General features: G+C 42.0%; 1 protein-coding gene across 1 annotated transcript in view; it reads right to left on the reverse strand.

The window, feature by feature from the left end:
• Positions 1–21,456, reverse strand: part of cetp (cholesteryl ester transfer protein, plasma) — a 36,268-nt gene extending 14,812 nt beyond the window's left edge. Inside the window, exons 1-12 of the mRNA XM_079680869.1 lie at positions 21,047–21,456; positions 12,914–13,028; positions 12,700–12,831; positions 12,409–12,479; positions 11,724–11,811; positions 11,565–11,634; positions 11,378–11,438; positions 11,161–11,252; positions 9,896–9,995; positions 8,688–8,767; positions 7,890–7,940; positions 7,648–7,800 (exon numbers count right to left, since the gene is read on the reverse strand). Of these exons, the coding sequence (XP_079536995.1) occupies positions 7,648–7,800; positions 7,890–7,940; positions 8,688–8,767; positions 9,896–9,995; positions 11,161–11,252; positions 11,378–11,438; positions 11,565–11,634; positions 11,724–11,811; positions 12,409–12,479; positions 12,700–12,831; positions 12,914–13,028; positions 21,047–21,185 (1,152 nt within the window). The 5' untranslated portion in view covers positions 21,186–21,456. The remainder of the gene's footprint in view (positions 1–7,647; positions 7,801–7,889; positions 7,941–8,687; positions 8,768–9,895; positions 9,996–11,160; positions 11,253–11,377; positions 11,439–11,564; positions 11,635–11,723; positions 11,812–12,408; positions 12,480–12,699; positions 12,832–12,913; positions 13,029–21,046) is intronic.
• Between the last annotated feature and the right edge of the window lie 1,705 nt (positions 21,457–23,161).

Below are 23,161 nucleotides of genomic sequence, written 5' to 3' on the forward strand. Positions count from 1 at the left end.
TTAGATGCTGACGTGGGACTTCTTATTGGAGTAAATACTGGAAAGTTATAAATAGCCAAGGAAATGGCCCATGTGCAGTGAAAATGCTGTTAGGATGGGTCGTTAATGGTCCACTTAATGCTTCCACAGATCTGGATAATGAAACCCCCGTGGCATTAGTGAACAGGATCTCAATTGTTCACCTTGAGAAGCTAATTGAAAGACAATATATTAACGACTTTCCAGAGAAAGAGTATGAAGAGGAAAGACAAATATCAGCTGATGACCGAAAGTTCATGCAGATTGTATCAAGCTCGGTTTCTCTTAAAGATGGCCACTACAACTTACCTCATCCTCGAGATCAGGGGTGTCCAACCTTTTTTGAACCAAGAGCTACTTTTAAAGTTGCCAGTCTGCTGAGATCTACCAGTCCAAATATAGAGGTGGGGGGGCTGGGGTGCTAGCGAACTGTCAACTGGGGGGGAGCCTCGCTGCGGGGAAACGGCGGACCTCTGTCGGTGTAACTTCGATGATGCCTTTTAAAAAAATAAAAAATGAAGGGCGGTGACGGCCGTCAGCGAATTGAGTCGGCCCTTGACAACCGGCTGTTCTTTGATTCTCCAGATTCTACAGATGGCCAGTCCGCGGAGGGTGGGAAATACATACCGGATGTAAAAAAAGACGTGCAACGGGACGGTGTTCCCACGGGAAACAAAACTTAAAATATGAAATGAAACAATCTCATCTCTTAAAATGTGCAACTTATTATGAATTAAACATTCACAAACTTATAATTATGTATTTACATGTTTAACTCTGTTGCATATGCACGCAACGAACAGAAGAGCGGAGGGCAGAATTAGGAGGCCTCGTAGCGTTTGTGCAGTGTTTTGAAATGCCGCTCCTAAATTACCCTTCTTCGATAAAGCCACGCTCGCATTGCAGATGAGAAAGATGGAATTTGAATTTACAAAAAAATAATCATCCTCCCATAATTATATATTTTGGGCTTTTTTGCTTCTGCCATAATTGCGGTCTTGTGTGTGTACGGACGGTCACTCCTGTTGCCACGGACAACGTCAGCTAGCTAGTGCTCACTGCCCACCAGCCATGCCCCGACACATGGGGTCACGCCAATCACAAAGCTTTGATGCGTTCAAGTGCATTATTCTGGCACAGGAAGATTAAGGACATTAACGATAAAACAGAATATTGTTGTTCTATTTTTAGACACATCTCGCGATCGAACGGGAATCTCCCCGCGATCGACTGCTCTAGATCAGTGCTTCTCAAACTTTTTTTCATTCCACTTAACCAATAAAAAAACACTTGCGGACCACCTAACTCCACAAATATCCAAAATCACAGCGTTTTTCTAGAACAGATTACAAATCGCCTGAAAATGGTACAAACAAGTGGCAACATGTGTGATGAAGTTGTTGCGCTGAAACTTAAGCTCGCTCCATTGCGGAGATATTCCCGCCAGAGTGCGGAAAACTCAAATGAATTTATTTATTTCAAATGTGAAATGTTACCAATATACTCAGGGACCACTAGGGGGCGCTCACGTACCACCAGTGGTCCGCGGACCACACTTTGAGAAGCACAGCTCTAGATAATCCAAACATTATCATGCCAAACGACTACCAAATGGCAGAGCAACGAGCAATGTCACTGAAAGGGAAATTCCAGAAGGATCAGACCTATGCAGCTGAGTATAAAGGCTTTATGAGTGACATTATCAAAAAAGGATATGCAGAGAAAGTACCATCGGATGATCTACATGTGGAAAACGGCAAAGTGTGGTATATACCCCATCATGGTGTCTATCATAAACGTAAAAAACGATCCGTGTGGTCTTTGATTGTGCATCATCCTATAAAGGCAAATCCCTCAACAGTGTACTCCTTCAGGGCCCTGATTTGGCAAACTCATTGATTGGTGTTCTACTCAGGTTCCGTCAGGAGCCCATCGCCATTATGGCAGATATTGAGGGGATGTTTCACCAAGTGCGTGTAAACGAGGAGAACATAAACTTGCAGAGATTCCTGTGGTGGCCTGAAGGAGAAACCAGCACAAATCTGGAGGAATACCGGATGAGAGTCCACCTCTTCGGAGCTGTTTCCTCTCCAAGCTGCGCAAACTTTGCATTGCGACGAACAGCTGAGGACAACTGTGGCAAAGTTGATGGAAAAGTGGCAGAAACAATCAAATCAAATTTATATGTGGATGATTGCCTCAAGTCGCTAGCAACAGAAAATCAAACTATAAGCCTTATTAGGTCTCTCAGAGAAATGTGTTCCCTTGGTGGATTCAAGCCGACAAAATGGATAAGTAATAGTCGAGCGGTGCTACAGTAGCATCCATCCCTGATGAGGACAAGGCTAAACAGGTGAAAAACTTGGATCTGGACAGGGATAAGCTGCCACATGAAAGAGCACTAGGGATGTACTGGGACATTGAAAATGATATATTCAGTTTCCGTGTGACTGTGAACAACAAAACCCTTACAAGAAGGAGTATACTTTCCACTTTCAGCTCTGTGTACGATCCTCTTGGTCTTCTCGCCCCTCATATTGAAGGCAAAGCAAATACTTTGATTACTCTGTAAAGCCCAATATGGATGGGATGAAGAAATTCCAGTGGAACTCTCAAAGCCATGGCAAAAGTGGCTCAAGGAATTAGACCAGCTGGCCAGATTCCAAATTGACAGGGGGGTAAAACCCAAGACCTTTGGAAGAGTGAAAACTGCACAGTTACACACCTTTTGTGATGCAAGTGAAGAAGGATACGGTACCGCAAGTTACCTGAGATTCACCAATGACATGGAGGAGGTACACGTAGCCTTTGTGATGGGAAAATCAAGAGTTACCCCACTAAAAGTCATGACTATTCCAAGGTTGGAACTCACTGCTGCTACATTGGCTGCACGAATAGACAAAATGCTCCGATCAGAGATACAAGAAGAGCTCCTGGAATCAGCATTGTGGACTGACAGCCAGTCAGTACTGAAATATATTTGAAACAGGAATAAGAGGTTCCACACTTTCCGGATTACTGTTATTCATAACCTCACAAAAGTGAACCAGTGGCGGTTTGTAGACTCCAAAAACAACCCCGCTGATGATGCTTCACGAGGACTGAGCATTGAATCCTTTTACAGTTCAAAAGGATGGCTTCAGGGTCCAGAAGTACTGAAGAAATCCAAATCACAGTGGCCAAGTGTTCCAAAAGAACTTGGTTCTCTCGTTCAAGACGACCCTGAAGTACACAAAGAAGCTATTGTCACCAGCATTGTCACATGTAAGATGGAAAAAACTCCAACAAGCAAGCTCTTGGACTATTACTCTTCATGGAATGACCTAAAAAGAGCTGTTGCATGGATAATCAAATTAAAGACAATCCTCCTGCAGAGGAGAGAAAAGAGGAAAGATTGCTCCAATGATCTTGGAGCAAGGTAGGACAAAGGAAAGAGACTGAAGGATCAGATGCTTCTGCTCAAAATGCCTACAGCTAATGCACTAAGACTTTCAGTAGAAGACACGGAAAATGCTGAAAAAGCCATTATTTGCCACGAGCAGAGACAGCATTTCAAAGAGGATTCTGCCTTGCTGGAAAAAGGAAAACAGTGCTGGACCCTATCATTGATGCTGGACTTCTGAGAGTTGGAGGAAGAACTAGAAAGATGGCTATGCCAACTGAGGTCAAACATCCAATGATTCTACCGAAACATTCTAATATTTCCAAGTTGATACTAAGCCACATCCATAATCAAGTTGGTCACTCAGGAAGAGGTCACATGCTCTCCAAACTCCATCAACGTTACTGGCTATCCGCTGCTAACTCTTCAGCAAGGAGGATCATAAAGAACTGTGTGTTTTGCAGACGCCTACAGGCCAGGGGCCTCATTTATAAAGCCTTGCGTAGAATTCATGTGGGAAGGTTGCTTACGTAGGACAAAGCAAATAAATACACACAGACATTTTCTGATTTATAAAACACTGCGTACCGGCACGCACGTCTTACGCCCGCTTCCCTTTATAAATCACAATCAACTCGAAATGCGGCGCAGCTTTTGCGGGCTTCACGTAACGCCCATATTTGCCTTTAAATAGTCAAAGAAACGCCCATTCATTCATTCATTTTGACTGACTGCATGAAGAAGATCGCAGGAAATGAGGACAAAACAGCTAAAAAAGACATCTCACACCGTGTCAGATTTTGGTTATTTTGGGGAGGTCGAGATAAATCATAATGTTTGGTGGATGCAGTTTGAACCAGAGTAGCATGGACTTCGGATCATCACCAAAATAAATAAATAAGTGGTCTGAAAAAAGTCAATAACAAAATACACATAACCTTCCTCAGGCAGTGTGTCAGTGTGTTTGTGCCGGGGACAGGAGGCCCCCCCCTTGATGAGAAACTGTAAGAAAGTATCGGGGGATCCCTGCGGAGTGGAGTCAATTCATGTTTATTTTTTTATTTGGTGGATTGTGTTCCAGCTGTCGACCAGCTGTGCGCAGCGTCTCCACTGCAGCCTGTGCATCTCAACCCCCCGCAGCAACTCTATATCCAACAGTTAAAGGAAATACAACTAATGTGTTGTGTTATATTAGCTGCCAAATCTACCAAATATATGGTGTTCTTAGTTTCCATACCTCCTGTGTTTTATGAGCGACTTATCAAGTCTTAGCAAACGGCATAAAACACGATTAAACACGATAGTAGGCTATATAAAACCATGCTCGTATCTATACAACCTATAGAAATACAAAACGGCGTCAGTTTAGACGTAATTCTGTCCTCCTGCTTACCGCATAATTTATGAGAATACATGTCATAACATTAACACAACATATTCGAGGTGGTTTTCAATAACATATCCCCATATTATTTATTTCAACAACTTATGTTTTTGTGTGCACTGAGGAGTCTCAAACAGGCGTTTGTTTAATCATTTTAAGATTGGCTTCAATACATTTTTGTGTGTATGGGTCAGAGTTTGCGTGGAGGACCGCACATTTTCCCTTCAAGTTTGTTTTTTATAAATCGCAAACATTGCTTAGAAACTGCCGTACGCCATCTTTTGAGCGTACGCACCGTTTTTAAATGAGGCCCCTGAACTGGAGAGCAGAAAATGGCTGATCTCCCACTTGATCGAATAAAAACTGATATTCCACCTTTCACTCATGTGGGCATAGACTATTTTGGACCCATCGAGGTGAAACGTGGCCGAGCTCATGTCAAAAGATGGGGAGTAATCTTTACCTGCCTGGTAAGCCGTGCTGTTCACCTGGAAGCTGCCAGTCATTTGGATAAAGCTGCATGCATAAACGCTCTTCGTCGATTCATCTGTCGTCGAGGAACAATAAAGAGCATCAGAACAGATTGAGGCACCAACTTCACCGGCACGCAAAAGGAACTGGAGGAGTCTGTAAAACAACTGGATAACAACAAAATCAAGCAAATACTACTCAAAGAAGGAATTGATTTGACGTTCAATCCCCCCTCTGGAGCTCACCATGGCGGAGTGTGGGAGAGGCTAATACGACTGGTTACAAATATCCTCCACTCTGTCTTGAAGGAACAAACATTGGATGCTCTGCACACAGCCTTGTGTGAGGTTGAGGCAATAATGAACGATAGGCCAATAGCAACAGTGACAAATGACCCAAACGACCTTGAGCCCCTCACACCTAATCACCTACTTCAGTTAAGAACAAATCCAATCTTGCCCCCAGGACTCTTTCAGAGAGAGGATCTGTACTCACGGAGAAGATGGAAACAGGTGCAATACCTTGCTGACCTGTTTTGGAAGCGCTGGACCAGGGAATACCTTGCTTTGATGCAAGAACGGCACAAATGGAATACTATCAAAAGAAACTTCACCCCCGGAGACCTGGTCGTCATGGTTGATGAGAACGCACGGAGGAACACTTGGCTCCTGGGACGTGTAGTTAAGACCCTTCCTGGTTCAAAAGGACTTGTTAGGAGTATCCTGGTTAAAACCAAGACTAGTACCATTGAAAGACCCATAACTAAGTTATGTCTGCTCCTGGAGGCAACAGACTGAGCCTACTAAGCCTTTCAGTCATGTGCACCTCTGACTGTTAGACAAAATGACTAGACTCTTGGTCTCCTACCCCCCCCACCCCATCAAAGGCTGCCTTTTGAACATCAGAACATTACAGACAATTAGTACTAGACCTACACACTCAGTGTTGGTCTTACATGGACTTGAAAGTATGCAATATACTACAGTAAGTTAAGGTAAGTTGATAGGACACAGCTGATGGAACTGAGAAATGGAAATGGAAATGAAGCGGAAAAGTATTTTGACCGTGTTCTAGTTGTTCTTTGAGACTGATAACTTTTGTTTTACTATGAAGCGAAGACATGTGTCCTCCTGTTTTCTATGCCGTCTCGACCAATGAATAAAGCTCATCTAATTCAACTACGATCTCAGCTTAATATTTTTGGAAACTAAGAGAGGCGCGTCAAAACCCACAACCCCGACAGAGGTGGCTATTAAATGTAGACCAGGATTAAAACGCCACCACAGTGCATGTCATTCAGAATTTAAATGCCAAAAGTGATAAACTGCACTGAAAAAACTGATACGTTGACTTAAATAAATGTATTATGTCAACAAATTACACATATGCGTATAAGGTTTGTTTAAAGCACTATCATTACATTTAAATAACAAATATCAGGTTCAACTTAATGCTAGGATTAAGGATTAAACCCTCTCCATTGTCACACATACATGCACGCAGCACACAGGGACATTTGGTCCTCTCAAAGTACCGGTCCAAGCCCCTACTGACTGAGCCTCTGCCGGGACAATACTTTAATAATATTTAATATTGCACTAACACTCTTATAGGGAATCTGTTGAAATAATACATTTATTAAAGTCAATGTTTCAATGTTTCAGAGATGTGGATATGTTGGCTAAAAGTTAAAAGGTCAAAATAGTATACTTGCATCCACTAATATACTGTATCCGTATCCGCTTTGTTATGGTCTTAAATGTTTCAGTCCATACAGATACAAAAAGGTCTGCCAGCAGAAGTCACCTGTTTGGCTATACCTGTTTCCTTTCAAATGCCTTAAAGTACAGCAAATTCACATATGAGCATAAGACATATAACATATTATTATTAAAGAGAAGGTTCTTTCACAGAGGGAGACTCATTAGAGGCATTGTACATCCTATGGAACCTTGTTGGCACATTGGATATCATCCTGAACTTGGAATCGCAAATGTTTTGTATACTACTGCACTCCTGTTTAGTTTTGTAGACGCTCAACTTTTCAACTATTTATCCATTCATTTTAGCCAACAATATAAGCTGTTTTTGTATTAGTTTGAGCCTTTATTTATGCTTCATTCTGTTTGAATGTTTGTAATCCTTTTTTGTTAACTATTTTGATGCAAAAAACTAACTGAGACTATTGAGCTGCTTTACAATCTTCCACATATTCCCCAACAACTGCAGAAGCTCCTCTTCGACTACCTTTTCCCCAGGCTGAAGATCACTGCAGAACAGAGGAAACTCCACCGTGGGTTAGAGGGAGAATGTCTTTTGGTATGTAGGATGCGTCACAAAGGTTTTTTTAACCACATGAACATGTAACGTCACATAATAAGTGGCATAATACCGCTTGGAAGAAGAGAGTTGGAGCCCCCGCCTCCCCACAGTGCAGCTGAGCGGAGGCCGTCCCCCGGACTTTCGTACCCAAGGTGGAGGTGTGGAGGTAGGGAACAGATGAACTCCACACTCTGAGCTGTGGAGAGCCTGATTTCAGCAGACACTGAACACAAACACAACATAATATCACCTGACAAAGGTGTGTATGTGTGTATTTGGATTGTGCAGGAATAAAGAGGTTTTACAAATTACCTTTCTGAAATATTCAGGCATGGTACTGGAGAGATTGGTCTTGAAAAGCTCCTGAAATTGCATTTAATGTAATGTAAGACTTAAAAAGATATGAAATATCACAAACTCAAGTTTCAACATCTGCAATCACATGGTTCTGGTGAGGAGAGATTAAAGACAGTAGTTGTACCCAGTGGTGGAATATAACACATTCACTCAAGTACTTAAGTATAGTTTTGGGGAACTTGTACTTTACTATTTTATGCTACTTCTACTTCATCTCAAAGGTAAATATCGTGCTTTGTACTGCACTACATTTATTTAGTTGATTTATTTAGTGAGTATAGGTACTTTTAACATAAATAACAACTTGTGTTTATATGATATATGTATATACTACTAATCTACTCAGTAGTACACAATGTATAACACTCGCTCCACAATGAAAACTTACAGCATTACAAAACTCTACTATGTATTTTCTAATAATAAAAACTGAATAAAATAATATTCTATTATAATACAAAACTCCCAGAAGAGCCATCCTGCACAATCAGTACGTTCACTTTTGATACTTGAGTACATTTAGCTGATACAACATCACGACAATTACTTGTAAAGGAGTATTTTTGAAGTGTGTTATTAGTACTTTTACTTAAGTAAAGGATCTCAGTACTTTTTCCAACTCTGGTTTTAACATATGCAGAACCAATGGGTGAGGTTCATATAATCTCTATGCAGTAGGTACTATCCAAGCTAACTTTTATTAACAGATACCAGATCCTTCCATGTGTATGTTCACAGCTCTGATGTACTCACACTGAGCTCTGCTCCAGAGATGTTGAGCTGGAATCGGGCATCATGGTGTGCAGCAGTAAACATGGGGTTCAGAATCTGGTCTGGGGTTAAACACAAGTTATCCATTTCACCCTTACAACCGTTACACAACGCACCCTGCTGCTAACGCTGCTGCTAATTGGCTAAAATACTCACGATTCATAATGTTAGATTTATTTTACTGAATTTATATTCGGCTTCTCTGAGATTAGCCTAGTTGCCAGCTCATAAAGTACTTTTGTGAACCCGTGAATGATGAGTACCACAAAGTTTTACATTAGAAATGTTTGTGTATAGTAGGGTCCCCAGCACATAGAAACTGCCGGATGCTAATTTGCATATGTTGGGCACTTTGCACAATTCACACAAATTGCGTTAAATAGTATTGAGTTCAAAAATGGCTTCACCGATTTGTACAATTTTGGAGTGGTTTTGGGGGTTATTGAGGATGCTGAGTCCATTTCTAACATTTTCAGTATCCAAAATGGCAGTCGGTTTTAACAAGAAATGCCAATATTTTTACTCGATTTGGAAGATTTAGGGGACTCTGGATTATTAGGATTGGAAAGATTGCTTATTTATTTGAAACTAATTGTCCTCAGTAGAGGTAATCTTTTCATCTTGTGCCCTTTATATCGATTGGTTGCAGTACAACTCATGGTGGTAAACATCCCTCAGAGAGTACAGATAGGGTATTTCTTTCTGGTTAAAACTGCAATTTTTGATCCTGAAAATGTCAGAATTAATCCAGCATCCTCAATGAACCAAAAACACTCCAAAACTGTCTGAATCGCACAAGCAATTTTTTTTACTATTGTTTACATAGCCTTTAATGCCATATTCAACCCAATCTATGCTAATGGCCCAACATGTGCAAATTAGCATCTGGCAGTTTCTATGTGCTGGAGACTGGTATTATATATTTCTAACATAAAATTGTGGGGTGCTCACACAGGAAACACATTTTGATACACTGGCACCAAAAGTTGGAAAGAGATTATTTTTGATGCATTTGAAGTCTAGAAGTTCACAATCAACATGTATCAGATTTGTATTGTGTATTACATCAACTAAAATCCTGAAGAGCAGAGGGATCATTACATTATTGGATTCTCCCTCTAAGATAACTTTTTATTTTATTGCACCTGCACTTCCACATTTCAAGAGGCAGAGTATTGCTCACTGCTGACCTGAGATCCAGAAGTAGAGCATCTTGTGTTCAGTCAACTGACTGGGGTGGAACACAGACTCATTGATAACAGCAGAAATGTTTTTGTAGATGGACAGCCCCTGGAAGGTTTATGAAAAAACAGTAAGTATTGGATGAACAGAAAGACAACAGAGTATTGATACTCAAAACAAGGAGATTATTATTATATCAACACGTTGCTTTAATGAACTGGAATTCTATTGAAGATGACTGCAGTCTATACACTGCTGTTTACTATTAATCTAATACAGCTGCTCTCTCCACCCTAGCCTTGCTGATGGTGATGGAGGTGTGTCTCTCTCTCCATTGCTTCCTGGTAATCCAGATGTCTCGTAACCGTCAAAGATTAGGACGGGAAGGGGCTCCGTAGTTGAGGATCAGGGTGGATGATGTGATGTTTCAGTTCATCCTTCAGTTCAGGATCCAGTCACAGAGGGCGCTGTTGAGCCCGAGGTCTCTGAGCTTGATGGTTAGCTTGGAGGGCACAATGGTATTGAAGGCTGAACTGTAATCAATGAACAGCATTCTCACATAAGTGTTCCTGTTCCTCTGGTCCAGGTGTGAGAGGGCAGTGTGGATGGTGAGGGCTATGGCATCGTCTGTGGACCTGTTTGCTCTGTAGGCAAACTGCAGGGGGTCCAGAGAGTCAGGGAGCGAGGAGGTGATGAAGGTTTTGACTAACCGTTCAAAGCACTTCATAATGATGGAGGTGAGTGCTACTTGGCGGTAGTCGTTGAGGCTGGTGATTTTTGTCTTTTTGGGGACAGGAACGATGGTGGAGTGTTTGAAGCATGTGGGGATTACAGACTGCAGCAGGGACCTGATGAAGATGTCTGTGAACACCCTGAGAACACGGCCAGGGATGCCATCAGGTCCTTGTGTGGGTTAACCCTTTTAAAGGATTTGCACACATCTGCCCTGTTTAAAACAAAAGGGCAGGGCTCTGGCTCCTGATCCTTCTGTGCACTCACAGCCTGGCTGCTCTCCAGAGCACCACCTGGAGTTCTTGTTCTCTTCCAAGTCAGCACTGCTGTGCACGATAACCCATGATTTAAGTTTAGCATGAACCTCACCATTTATCAAAGGTTTCTGATTGGGGATTATCCATACATTTGCATTTGCCGATCTAGCAAAGTACGCTGCTGTCAATGTTTAACAGTTTATCTTTTCATCTATTAATGGACTTTTTTCAAAACCAAGCAGCTTAGTCTTAGTCTTGGTTGTATGCAGTGGAGGGGCCTTTACCTTGTGGTAGGACTCTATGTAGTTTGCAGTGATGACAGGGGCAGCAGCTACATCAATGTCCACACTGATGTCTCCATCACTGAGGAACTGCTCTGTAAGCACAGACATATACAGGTAAACACACACACACACACACACACACACACACACACACACACACACACACACACACACACACACACACACACACACACACACACACACATTGTGCACACACCTGCTCTCTCTTGTATGAAGTCTGCCAGTATATTTGCCACCTTGTTGATCTCCTTACAAATCTGCATTTGAAAACATATTAAATTCAGAGTTATCTTTACTCTGACTATAAGAAGACATGTCAACATTTACTCTGGCTACAATGCTGAAAAGTAATTCACACTTTATTTTTTTTTTTTGGTCCTCACCTGTCCCTTTACTACCAGTTTGACAGTGAAGGTGATGAAGTCAGTGAAGAGCTTCTTCAGCCAGTTGGGTCTGATCCAGGGAGCAAACACAGCACGGTTAGACACAGATTATCATGCAGACTGCTGTTAACATCATTAGGGTTCAGTTTTCTAGCTTACTCTTTGTCGCCCTGCAGATGCAGACTGAGTTTGTGAAAATTAAGAAAACAGTCCGATGTGTCTGCTGCCACCTTCCCCTCTCCACAGTCTGACAGAGGACACACAAACAGAATAGATGTGAGGACGTTAAAGAAAAGATTTAAAGTCAGTCAGTTGGAACAAATAGGTTCCAGTATACTGAATCAGCAGCTGCCTTGCTGAAGGACTGAATAATTATACACCAAACCTTTTAAAAAAGTAACGTGAGAAAATATTTGGGATTTTCCAACATAAATAAAAATGATGTGCTAACTTAAGGCTGTTAGTATGAGACAAATCCAATTGAATCAATTTGAAGGCAATATATACTTATGTTTGTTGTAAAATTATCAGATTATATATCTTCTTTGTAAGCTGTACTGTTCTGTAGGCTAATACTTGAACAAAAAAAAAAATCTTATTGATATCTATTTTCTCTTGTATTTATTTGCATATTTGATATTAATTGATCTAAAAAAAAAAGGAAAGTAATCAGGTTATATTACTTTTATATTTTGATGGATTTTTTTACAGGTAACTAGAAATTGTAATGGAATACATTTTTTAAGTCACCCTCCGAACCCTGAGGGGCCGACCCAAGCATTATTTTACTGCACTCACTTTCAAGCCCTAATCCCTGTGCACACATACAAAACAAAGTACTTACAGAGTTTGGGGTTGATTCTGAGATCAATCTGAGATTCAATTTCAAAGTCAATTGAATGTTCAACGCTGACACTACATGAAAAAAGAAATACAAATGGCATATTAATGCGCATACATTTACTGGGGAAATGTGTTTGCAAAGGAAGTGATGTCACCATGCTGACAGAGCAACATACAGGAACTCAAGTTAAATCAACAGAAGCACAGAGAGGAGTTGCAGTGCTGATGTCAATTAAGTGTTCTGAATATGAATGATTTGCAGTGTTCAGATGCTGGTCACACACAGACTCACAGCCAGCTGCCGTATCCATACTGGATTCTCCCTTTAAAGACTGCAGACACATTTGTTATTTCCATGGAAATCCCTTCCCCTGGATGCAGTTCAAATGCACTCTGACCAATCGACAGGTTGTGAATCTCCAAACTGGGTGAAAGATGAAACATGACATGACTTTATGACATTTTGCGTGTCCATCGGTGTATTATGGTTGTGTGTGCCTTCTTACTTTTCCAGGCCATATACGACTGTGCCTATAAGGAAAAGGGACGTCTCTCCCTTCACACTGGGATATCTGGCATGTTGGAACGCTGCCTCAATCACTTTGGTTGTTTTCTCGTTCACTGCCCGCAGCGCACAAACACACATATGGTCGAAGACAGTTAGAACAACATTATGTAGCTACTGCACCACCAAATGCACCACCAAACAAGATTACTTCTCTGACTGGCTTTATCATTGGCGAGAGCTTCACAACCTAAAAAGCAGCAGGACAGATGCATGCTGGGCTTTGTGATGTTGGAAAAGTAAGTAATTAGAGATAGCATACTATTTGCAGTTGCACTTACTTGATGTTCCGCTGTGTTAGCATGATTGTAAACTTGCAATCTTATTTATAAGTATTTATAATGAACTTGCAAGTACAGTGCACGTTACTAACAGCTGTCCATGTTTCTGACAATGGTTTCAAAGTGAATTAAAGCTGCAAGCAGCGTTGAGCGGGTCTTCGACGTTCCGCAGGCTGTTGTCCGCACGTCGACGTCAGGCAGATGTCTCGAGGACTCGGCCGTTGGCAAACGTGGGAAGTTTCAGGCCGATCGGGCAATGTCTTTGAGTTACAGCAGTAACACAAACGTTGTGTTTGATGGCGGGTGATCTGTGGCCATGGCAACGGCATTTGATGAAACCCCATAATATGCTTAGTTGTGTTGAGGGCTGCATCGTTATCAAACCTGTGAAGTTTTGGGCCGTTTGATGCATGTTAACTGGAGTTGTGAGAAAACCGTGTTTCACGGCGACCATTTTGTTACCATAGCAACAACTTTTGAAGAAATTTCAAAACTGACACATATATGTCTCGAGGGCTTTACGGTTAGCACACATGTGAAATTTGAACACTTTTTTAGCATTTACACAGTAGTTATAGCAATATCGTGGTTAACGGTGAGGGGTGTGTTGCCATGGCAACAGCTTTTGAGGAAAAGTCATTGTCATATTAAGGTGTTGAGGGCTTGACCATTTGCCATCATATGAAGTATGGTGCCGTTTGGAGGATTTTCCATTGAATTACGACAACACCATGTTTCATGGCGAGGGATCTGTGGCCATGGCAACGGCATATGATGACATCCCATAATTGACATAGAGCTGTTGATGGCCAGACCATTTATGATAGTTTTAAGTCTGGTGCCGTTTGGACGATTTTCCATTGAATTACGACAACACCAGGTTTTTTGGCGAAGGATACGTTGCCATGGCAATGGCATATCATGACATCCCATAATTGACATAGAGCTGTTCAGGGCGGGACCATTAATGATAGTCTGAAGTCTGGTGCCGTTTGGACGATTTTCCATTGAATTACAACAACACCAGGTTTTTTGGCGAGCAATGCGTTGCCATGGCAACGGCATATGAATACATCCCAAAATTGACATAGAGCTGTTGAGGGGCGGCCCTTTAATGATAGTCTGAAATCTGGTGCTGTTTGGACGATTTTCCATTTAACTACGACAACACCAGGTTTTTTGGCGAAGGATAGGTTGCCATGGCAACAGCATATGATGACATCCCATAATTGACATAGAGCTGTTGAGGGCCGGACCATTAATGATAGTCTGAAGTCTGGTGCCGTTTGGACGATTTTCCATTGAATTACGACAACACCATGTTTAATGGCGAGGGAGCTGTTGCCATGGCAACGGCATATGATGACATCCCCTAATTGACATAGAGCTGTTCAGGGCCGGACTATTAACTGTCATCTGAAGTTTGGTGTCGTTTGGACGATTTTCCATTGAATTACGACAACATGGTATTTTTTGGCGAAGGATGCGTTGCCATGGAAACGGCATATGGTGAGATCTCAGATTTCACGTAGAGCTGTTGAAGCATGGACCAGTGATATAAAAGTGAAGATTGGGGGACGATGGGACCGTGTCCATTGGAGTTACAGCAGCACCATGTTTTATGGCGAAGGATCCGTTGCCATGGTAACGCCAAATTAAGTAACATCAGATTCGACCAAGAGCTGTTCAGGGCCGCAGTGTTAACCATCATGTGAAGTTTGGTGGCGTTCTGAGAATGTCAGTTTGAGTTATGACATCATCATGTTCCATGGCAAGGGACCGCCTAGCATCGAGAGAACGCGAACTTTGGCGCAAAATCACAGCTACGCCGTGCGAAAGAAAAAAGTTTCCGTAATAACTTTAAATTGCCCATGTCTCGAGAAGCTACCCGACGAATTTTGAGTCGTACGGATAAAGTCCCTAGGACAAGATAGATTTCGCGTTTTTCCAACGCCAAATTCAAAATGGCCGACTTCCTGTACGTTGTTTTATACCCCTCCAAGAGGCTTTTTGGTTCATCTCTGCACCCTAGATATGCGTAGCTGAACTTGTCCTGCATTGGAATTTTTCCGATCATTCCCCTAGGAGGAGTTCGCAAGAATGTGCTGAAAATGGCTGAAAAACGCACATCTTTCAAAATGGCCGACTTTTGGGGGGGCGGGGCTAATAAAAGCCAATGTGAAATATGTCCGCAGTCATAAGAGCAATGGGTATACAGTGTTTCGTGAATATCGGAAAAACTATATCCGAGTAGTTTGGAGTAGTTTGGAGTAATTTGCGACATGTAAATCGTCAAAAATGGTGTATTCGCTGTTAGCTTACGACCTCCACGAGTGAGTTATCAAAAATGTTCTTCTCAATTTAGCATCATATCGGATAGGGCCTGAACGTGTCCTGGATTGGAATTTTTTCGATCATTCCCCTAGGAGGAGTTTGCAAAAATGTGCTTAAAATGCATGAAAAACGCAAATCTTTCAAAATGGCCGACTTCCTGGGGGGCGGGGCTAATGGAATCTATTTACAAATATTTCCGCAATTCCATGAGGAATGTTTGTGCCAAAATTCGTGAAGTTCTGAGAAACTATATGTGACTACCACACAATAGGGGGCGCTAGTGAGCAGTTTTTTTGAAAAATTACGTTTTATTTTTACATTCTCGAAAAGGTCGTGAGCTCTGACGTGTGTCCCAAGTTTTGCGTCCGAAGCTCATTTTATGCTATCGCAATTAAAAAAATATATATAGGCCACGCCCACATTCTGAATTTGTTGCGACACTTTAAATCTGAGTTTGTAGTCACCCCGAGAGTGTGTGTAAAAAAAAAATATATATATTAGTCCATCCGCTCTTGAGTTATAAATTGGTGGTGTTTTTGGCGCACCCTATATTCCAAAATGAAAATGCTATGGTATGCCTATTCCCCAAGACAGTCTGAACCTATCTACCAAAATCTGTGTTGCTTGGATACATAGTTAATGAGTTATGAGCATTTCTTTCTAAGCCCCGCCTTTTTGCGAGTACGTTTTTCATTGACGGCGGCAATATTTATCGTTCTAACATGCTCATTTTCTACGATAATGTGTCTGACCCTCCACCGATGCTGGATATGAAGTTTGGTGTTGAAAAACTGAAAATTGAAATTTAAGTGAATATTTAACTGTTTTGAACATTATGCTGAATTTAGAAGAAAATAAATGTAGGCGGAGCTCAGGGTTCCAAGTGGATTATTTGTAGAGCAGGTCTACCCGGATATGTGTGCAACATTTCAGGTCATTCGGAGTTACGGTGCGACTATGTAAATGTATTCCGAAATGGGATTTTCATAGGTGGCGCTAGCGAGCAGGTTGAATAATTTGAACCCTTTGACTCCAGAATGTTGCAATTTTTACGGGTCCTGGCGTCCGTGCAAATTTATACAACTTTGTCAGCATCCTAAAGGCCTCAAAAACAGGAAAGATGGCGACTAAAAATAATAATAATAATAATACCACCAATAACAATAGGTTCCTCGCACTTCGTGCTAGGACGCCGTTGGGTCCTAGCACATCGTGCTCGGGCCCTAATGATAATTCCACCAATAACAATAGGTTCCTCGCACTTCGTGCTAGGACGCCGTTGGGTCCTAGCACATCGTGCTCGGGCCCTAATAATAATAATTAAAACTGCGGACGCACTTGTGCGCGCAGTGATGAGCGGGCCCTCGCGTCCGTGCGCCTGTCGGGGAGGGCGGCCGGTCTTCCCGGCGTCAAGCAGACGCGCGCGAGTCCTCGGAAATGAGCCGTTTGTCATTTCTCTAATTAATTTCGCGTCCCAGACTCCCAGGTCCTCCGGCAGCAACCCGGAAACGGATGTCGGCGCGCGGTCTGGAAGGAAAACTAATTTCTCTGAAGGCTCGTCGAGGATCGATTATCGAGGAGGCTGTCTGGAGGAGCCGTGACCGAGGATACACTGATTTAGAGGAGAGAGGAGTGTCTCTGGAGGAGCTATAACCGAGGGTACACTGAAGCAGAACAGTGTGTATAATATATATCGCTCAATAATATATGTAACAGGCCTACATTTCACACTTTATTTGTAGGCTTTAGGAGATATCTACAAATAAACTGTAGATAATTTTCATGAAACCATATAGTGCTTCACATAATAAAATATACAAGGGCTGTAGGCTGACATTTATTTATGCTTTAGGAGCTGTTTGTGTTTGTGTAGGTGTGTGTGTGTGTGTGTGTGTGTGTGTGTGTGTGTGTGTGTGTGTGTGTGTGTGTGTGTGTGTGTGTGTGTGTGTGTGTGTGTGTGTGTGTGTGTGTGTGTGTGTGTGTGTGTGTGAGAGTTGATGGTGCAGGCAGACAGGCAGGTCTCAGTAGCTTAAGGTAGTCTGTGACATAAATGGTAAAAAATGTTACATTCTCCATTAGCTTACGAGCTCCATGTTCAAGCGATCGACTATTCATTCGCAATGTAGCATCACATTGGATATGCGCTTAAATTGCCCTAGATTGGAATTATTCAGATCATTTCCCTATGAAGAATTAGCACAATAATGAAAAACGCCCATTTTTCAAAATGGCCAGCTTTCTGGGGGGCGGGGCTAATGAAAAGCAATTTGAAATATGTGTGCAATCATAATGGCAATGTGTATACAGCGTTTCGTGAATATCGGAAAAACTATATGCGAGCAGTTTGGAGCAATTTGCGACATGTAAATCATCAAAGATGGTGTATTCGCTGTTAGCTCACGACCTCCACGAGTAATTTTTCCCAAATGTGCTCCCTAATTAAGTATCATATTGGATAGGGGCTGAACTTGTCCTGAATTGGAATTTTTCCGATCATTCCCCTAGGAGGAGTTTGCAAGAATGTGCTTAAAATGCATGAAAAACGCACATATTTCAAAATGGCCGACTTCCTGGGGGGCAGGGCTTATGGAAGGCAATTTGAAATATGTGTGCAATCATAATAGCAATGCGTATACAGCGTTTCGTGAATATCGGAAAAACTATATGCGAGCAGTTTGGAGCAATTTGCGCCATGTAAATCGTCAAAAATGGTGTATTCTCTGTTAGCTTACGACTTCCACGAGTGATTTTTCAAAAATGTGCTCCACAATTAAGTATCATATTGGATAGGGGCTGAACTTGTCCTGGATTGGAATTTTTTCGATCATTCCCCTAGGAGGAGTTGGCAAGAATGTGCTTAAAATGGCTGAAAAACGCACATTTTTCAAAATGGCCGACTTCCTGGGGGGCGGGCTAATGGAAGGCAATTTGAAATATGTGTGCAATCATAATAGCAATGTGTATACTGCGTTTCGTGAATATCGGAAAAACTATATGCGAGCAGTTTGGAGCAATTTGCGACATATAAATCGTCAAATATGGTGTATTCGCTGTTAGCTTACGACCTCCACGATTGAGCTATCAAAAATGTTCTTCTCAATTTGGCATCATATTGGATAGGGGCTGAACTTGTCCTGGACTGGAAGTTTTCCGATCATTCCCCTAGGAGCAGTTTGCAAGAATGTGCTTAAAAAGGCTGAAAAACGCACATATTTCAAAATGGCCGACTTTTTGGGGGGCGGGGCTAATGGAATCTATTTACAAATATGTCCGCAATTCCATGAGGAGTGTCTGTGCCAAATATCGTGAAGTTATAAGAAACTATATGTGACTACCACACAATACGGGCGTTAGTGAGCAGCTTTTTTGAAAAATTACGTTTTTTTACATTCTCGAAAAGGTCGTGGGCTCTGACGTGTGTCCCAAGTTTTGCGTCCGAAGCTCATTTTATGCTATCGCAATAAAAAAAAATGTATAGGCCACGCCCACATTCAGATTTTTTTGCGACGCTTTAAATCTGAGTTCGTAGTCACCCTGAGAGTATGTCTAAAAAATAATAATAATAATTAGTATATCCGCTCTTGGGTTATAAATTGGTGGTGTTTTTGACGCCCCCTATAGTCCAAAATGAAAATGCTTTGGTGTGCCTATTTCCCAAGACAGTCTGAACTGATCTACAAGAATCTGTGTCGTTTGGATACATTGTTGATGAGTTATGAGCATTTCTTTCTAAGCCCCTTCTTTTTGCGAGTACGTTTTTGATTGACGGCGGCAATATTTATCGTCCTAACATGCTCATTTTCTACGGTAATGTGTCTGACCCTCCACCGATGCTGGATATGAAGTTTGGTGTTGAAAAACTGAAAATTGAAATGTAAGTGAATATTTAACTGTTTTGAACATTATGCTAATTTAGAAGAAATCAAATGTAGGCGGAGCTTAGGGTTCAAAGAGGATTATTTGTAGAGCAGGTCCACCCGGATATGTTTGCAAAATTTCAGGTCATTCGGAGTTACGGTGCGACTATGTAAATGTATTCCGAAATGGGATTTTCATAGGTGGCGCTAGAGAGCAGGTTGAATAATTTGAACCCTTTGACTCCAGAATGTTGCAATTTTTACGGGTCCTGGCGTCCGTGCAAAATTATACAACTTTGTCAGCATCCTAAAGGCCTGAAAACAGGAAAGATGGTGACTAAAAATAATAATAATAATAATTCCACCAATAACAATAGGTTTCCTCGCACTTCGTGCTAGGACACCGTTGGGTCCTAGCACATTGTGCTCGGGCCCTAATAATAATAATAATTCCACCAATAACAATAGGTTTCCTCGCACTTCGTGCTAGGACGCCGTTGGGTCCTAGCACATCGTGCTCGGGCCCTAATAATACCACCAATAACAATAGGTTCCTCGCACTTCGTGCTAGGACGCCGTTGGGTCCTAGCGCTCCGTGCTCGGGCCCTAATAATAATAATAATAATTCCACCAATAACAATAGGTTTCCTCGCACTTCGTGCTAGGACGCCGTTGGGTCCTAGCGCTCCGTGCTCGGGCCCTAATAATAATAATAATAATTCCACCAATAACAATAGGTTTCCTCGCACTTCGTGCTAGGACGCCGTTGGGTCCTAGCGCTCCGTGCTCGGGCCCTAATAATAATAATTCAACCAATAACAATAGGATTGCCTCGCACTTCGTGCTAGGACGCCGTCGGTTCCTAGCACATCCGTGCTCGGGCCCTAATAATAATAATACCACCAATAACAATAGGTTCCTAGAGTGAACCTGCGCCCACCTCACTGTAGGAGCATGGGCTACCTACTGCCATGATTTAGGCCACTTTTAATGGGCTTTTGCCCCTCGTTTTCCCTGTTTTTTGTGGGTTTTGCATGGTTATCGCTCGCCTTGCGATCGTAACGATATCAATTATGCGAGTTGTGACTGGGCTCACGTGGCCTATCAGCCGTCATGATTTCCGAACCTTTTCTGTGCTTTTGCTGGTCGTTTTCCCTGTTTTTGGGTGTTTTTCGCAGGTTTATCGGTCGCTGCGCGACCGATTTCAATAGGGTCTTCGCCGACCTAGGTCTAAGACCCTAATTACACCCTGAGGCTGCTGAGGTAGGTCGCACAAATACAGAATTGTACACGATGCTGTTTAAGGACAGACACATTGAATACAGCTGGGTATTCACAGTCCAAAGCAACTGGTAACTCATTAGAACTTCCATATTTAATGAGAATAAGTGAACAAAAACATAATTACCCTCTGGAATATGAAGATATATGGAATTCATAGCATTGAATCTGCATTAACGAGTGAAGTGTTTGCCATGAACTCCTTTTACAGCAATCTTTTTGTTTGTTAGTTATCAAAATAATTGTTAATTTGATCAAGTATGGTAAATGAATGAAGTAACTTTGGAGGTTAACAACAACATAGGGTCAAAATCCACTCACAAACAACAACAGCAGGGTAGGTCAGGCGGCTCACAGCTCCCGTGAACCTGTAGGCTTCAGCGGGGTCCTGCAGGCAGGCGTGGGACGCCCCAAATACAAAGAGGAAGAGCAGCAGCGAGGGGACAACATCAAAAGACATTGTGCAAGAGAGCTTCACCTCTGTCCGAGCGGTTTGAGGTGTCTAACCCTGCGGACAGTTGAAGTTCAATTTATGTTTGGAAGTGTACGTTTCCTTTGTGTTTTCCCGAGCAGTAGGCTTTCTCATCCACTGTCACCAGAGGCCCGAAGACTCCAGATCCCAGATAACTGTGATGTTCACAGTTTCAGACAGCCCAGTTCGAATCTCCTTGTTTTTTTCTGAGAGAACCCGACCGGCTGCCTTGCTCTTTGAACTGTCAGGGAGGGCAGGCCACTGTAGTGGAAAGTCTTTCCTTCATCCAATCAGAGAAGGACACCTTGTGGGATTCACAGTTGATGGACAAACACTGACTGTGTTTGTCACCCAAGGCCCCCTTAAAGTAAACTGGTCAAAGGGCAGGTTCTGTGATACCAGTGTTAGAAAACCTCAGGTAAATAAACACAATTTAAAGCTTGATAGATTGTGCAAAGGGAAATAGTACATTTTTAAAATGATCAAGCGCTGAGTAGGGAGATACAACAGCACTGAACAGACACTGATTCAAAGTAGAAACTGCCTGTAGATTTCTAACATTCCAGGCTGTAGGCTCAAAGAACACTGAGGGCAGTTATCACAACTAGTATACACAGTCTACAAAGACATTTGACATTTCCAGAAACACTTATTCCTCACAATATAATCTAAAACTACATGCTGGAGATCAGCATGTTTGAAAGATGAATCTACTAATTTAGTCCTCTTTTTCTTGACTCAACAAAGTGTAAAAGGCTAGCACAATGTTCGGGTCAAACCTTCACTGAACAAAAACTCTTTCAATAAGCACAAGCTCACAGGAAAACTAGATACATATCCAGAAGCTCATTGTAACGCCGGGTTACGTATTGTAACCCTTGTTATATTAACAAGCCAGTTTTCTTTTTGTGTTTTGCCAAAAGCCACTGTGTCAAGTGTCCTATTAGAGTTGCCGTATTTAGTCAAATATGGCGGACCATCTCGAACATATTTCACATCATTAATCCAAATCAAGTTTGTAGTGGAGTAAAAGTACACTATTTACCTCTGAACTGTAGTAGAAGTAGACAGTAGCAAAACATTGACATACTCAAGTAAAGTACAAGTCCCTAAGAATTGTACTGGCCGAGTCGTGCACAGCATGCTAAAAACACATGGGACAAACAGTTAAAAGCCATGGCTGACCACATTGCACATCTTCTACAAGGGTTAATCTGGTCACGGGAAACTGTCGGTCAGTTTGAACTTGAGTTGTTTGAGGACATGTGCTGGGGAAGTATGCATATTTGGGGTCAACAGTCCATCTGGAGTACGACCTCAGTGTATGCGCTCTGCATTAGGTCATTCTTTTGGTTGGAAGGCAAATTTAAACTCAAGCCGTGACATTTTGAGCTGACGCTCATAGTCCCGACTCGATGGATCCTGAAGACCTGATGATCTCCTGTATTTTCATTGAGCAACCACAGTAGGGGAAAGCTTAAATGTTTTTTTGGGACAGTTTAGTCTTTTTTTTATTAGAGATTGAGAGTTTCAAAAGTGGGGATAAGGGGGCATGAGAGCCATTAAGATATCCAGGCCAGATTTGAACATGGGCTCCCAGCTCTAACCTTTAGCAGAAGGCATCATTTCTATACAAATCTTTAACTATTGGATGCTTTGCCATGACATTTCGAACAGTCACTCTTGCCTATACAATCCATCCAGAATGGACTTTAATAACTTTTGTCATCATCAAGCTAAACTTTGAGTTTTAGTCTGAGAATACATAGCTAGCTATGCAAGGCAGTACATTGTTAGCATGCTCAAATTAGCATATAAGCTCAAAGCTACGTTGTACCTCAGTACAGCCTCTGATGTATTAAGAGAACTGGATACAATGTTGGAGGAGGGTTATTTCCTGACTCTCGAGAAAAAAGTACCCTGTAGCTACAGATGGAGCACTGAATTTCAGACTCCAGCTTACA

The sequence above is a fragment of the Notothenia rossii genome (assembly GCF_949606895.1).
Source record: "Notothenia rossii genome assembly, chromosome: 5".
NCBI classification, from domain to species: domain Eukaryota; kingdom Metazoa; phylum Chordata; class Actinopteri; order Perciformes; family Nototheniidae; genus Notothenia; species Notothenia rossii.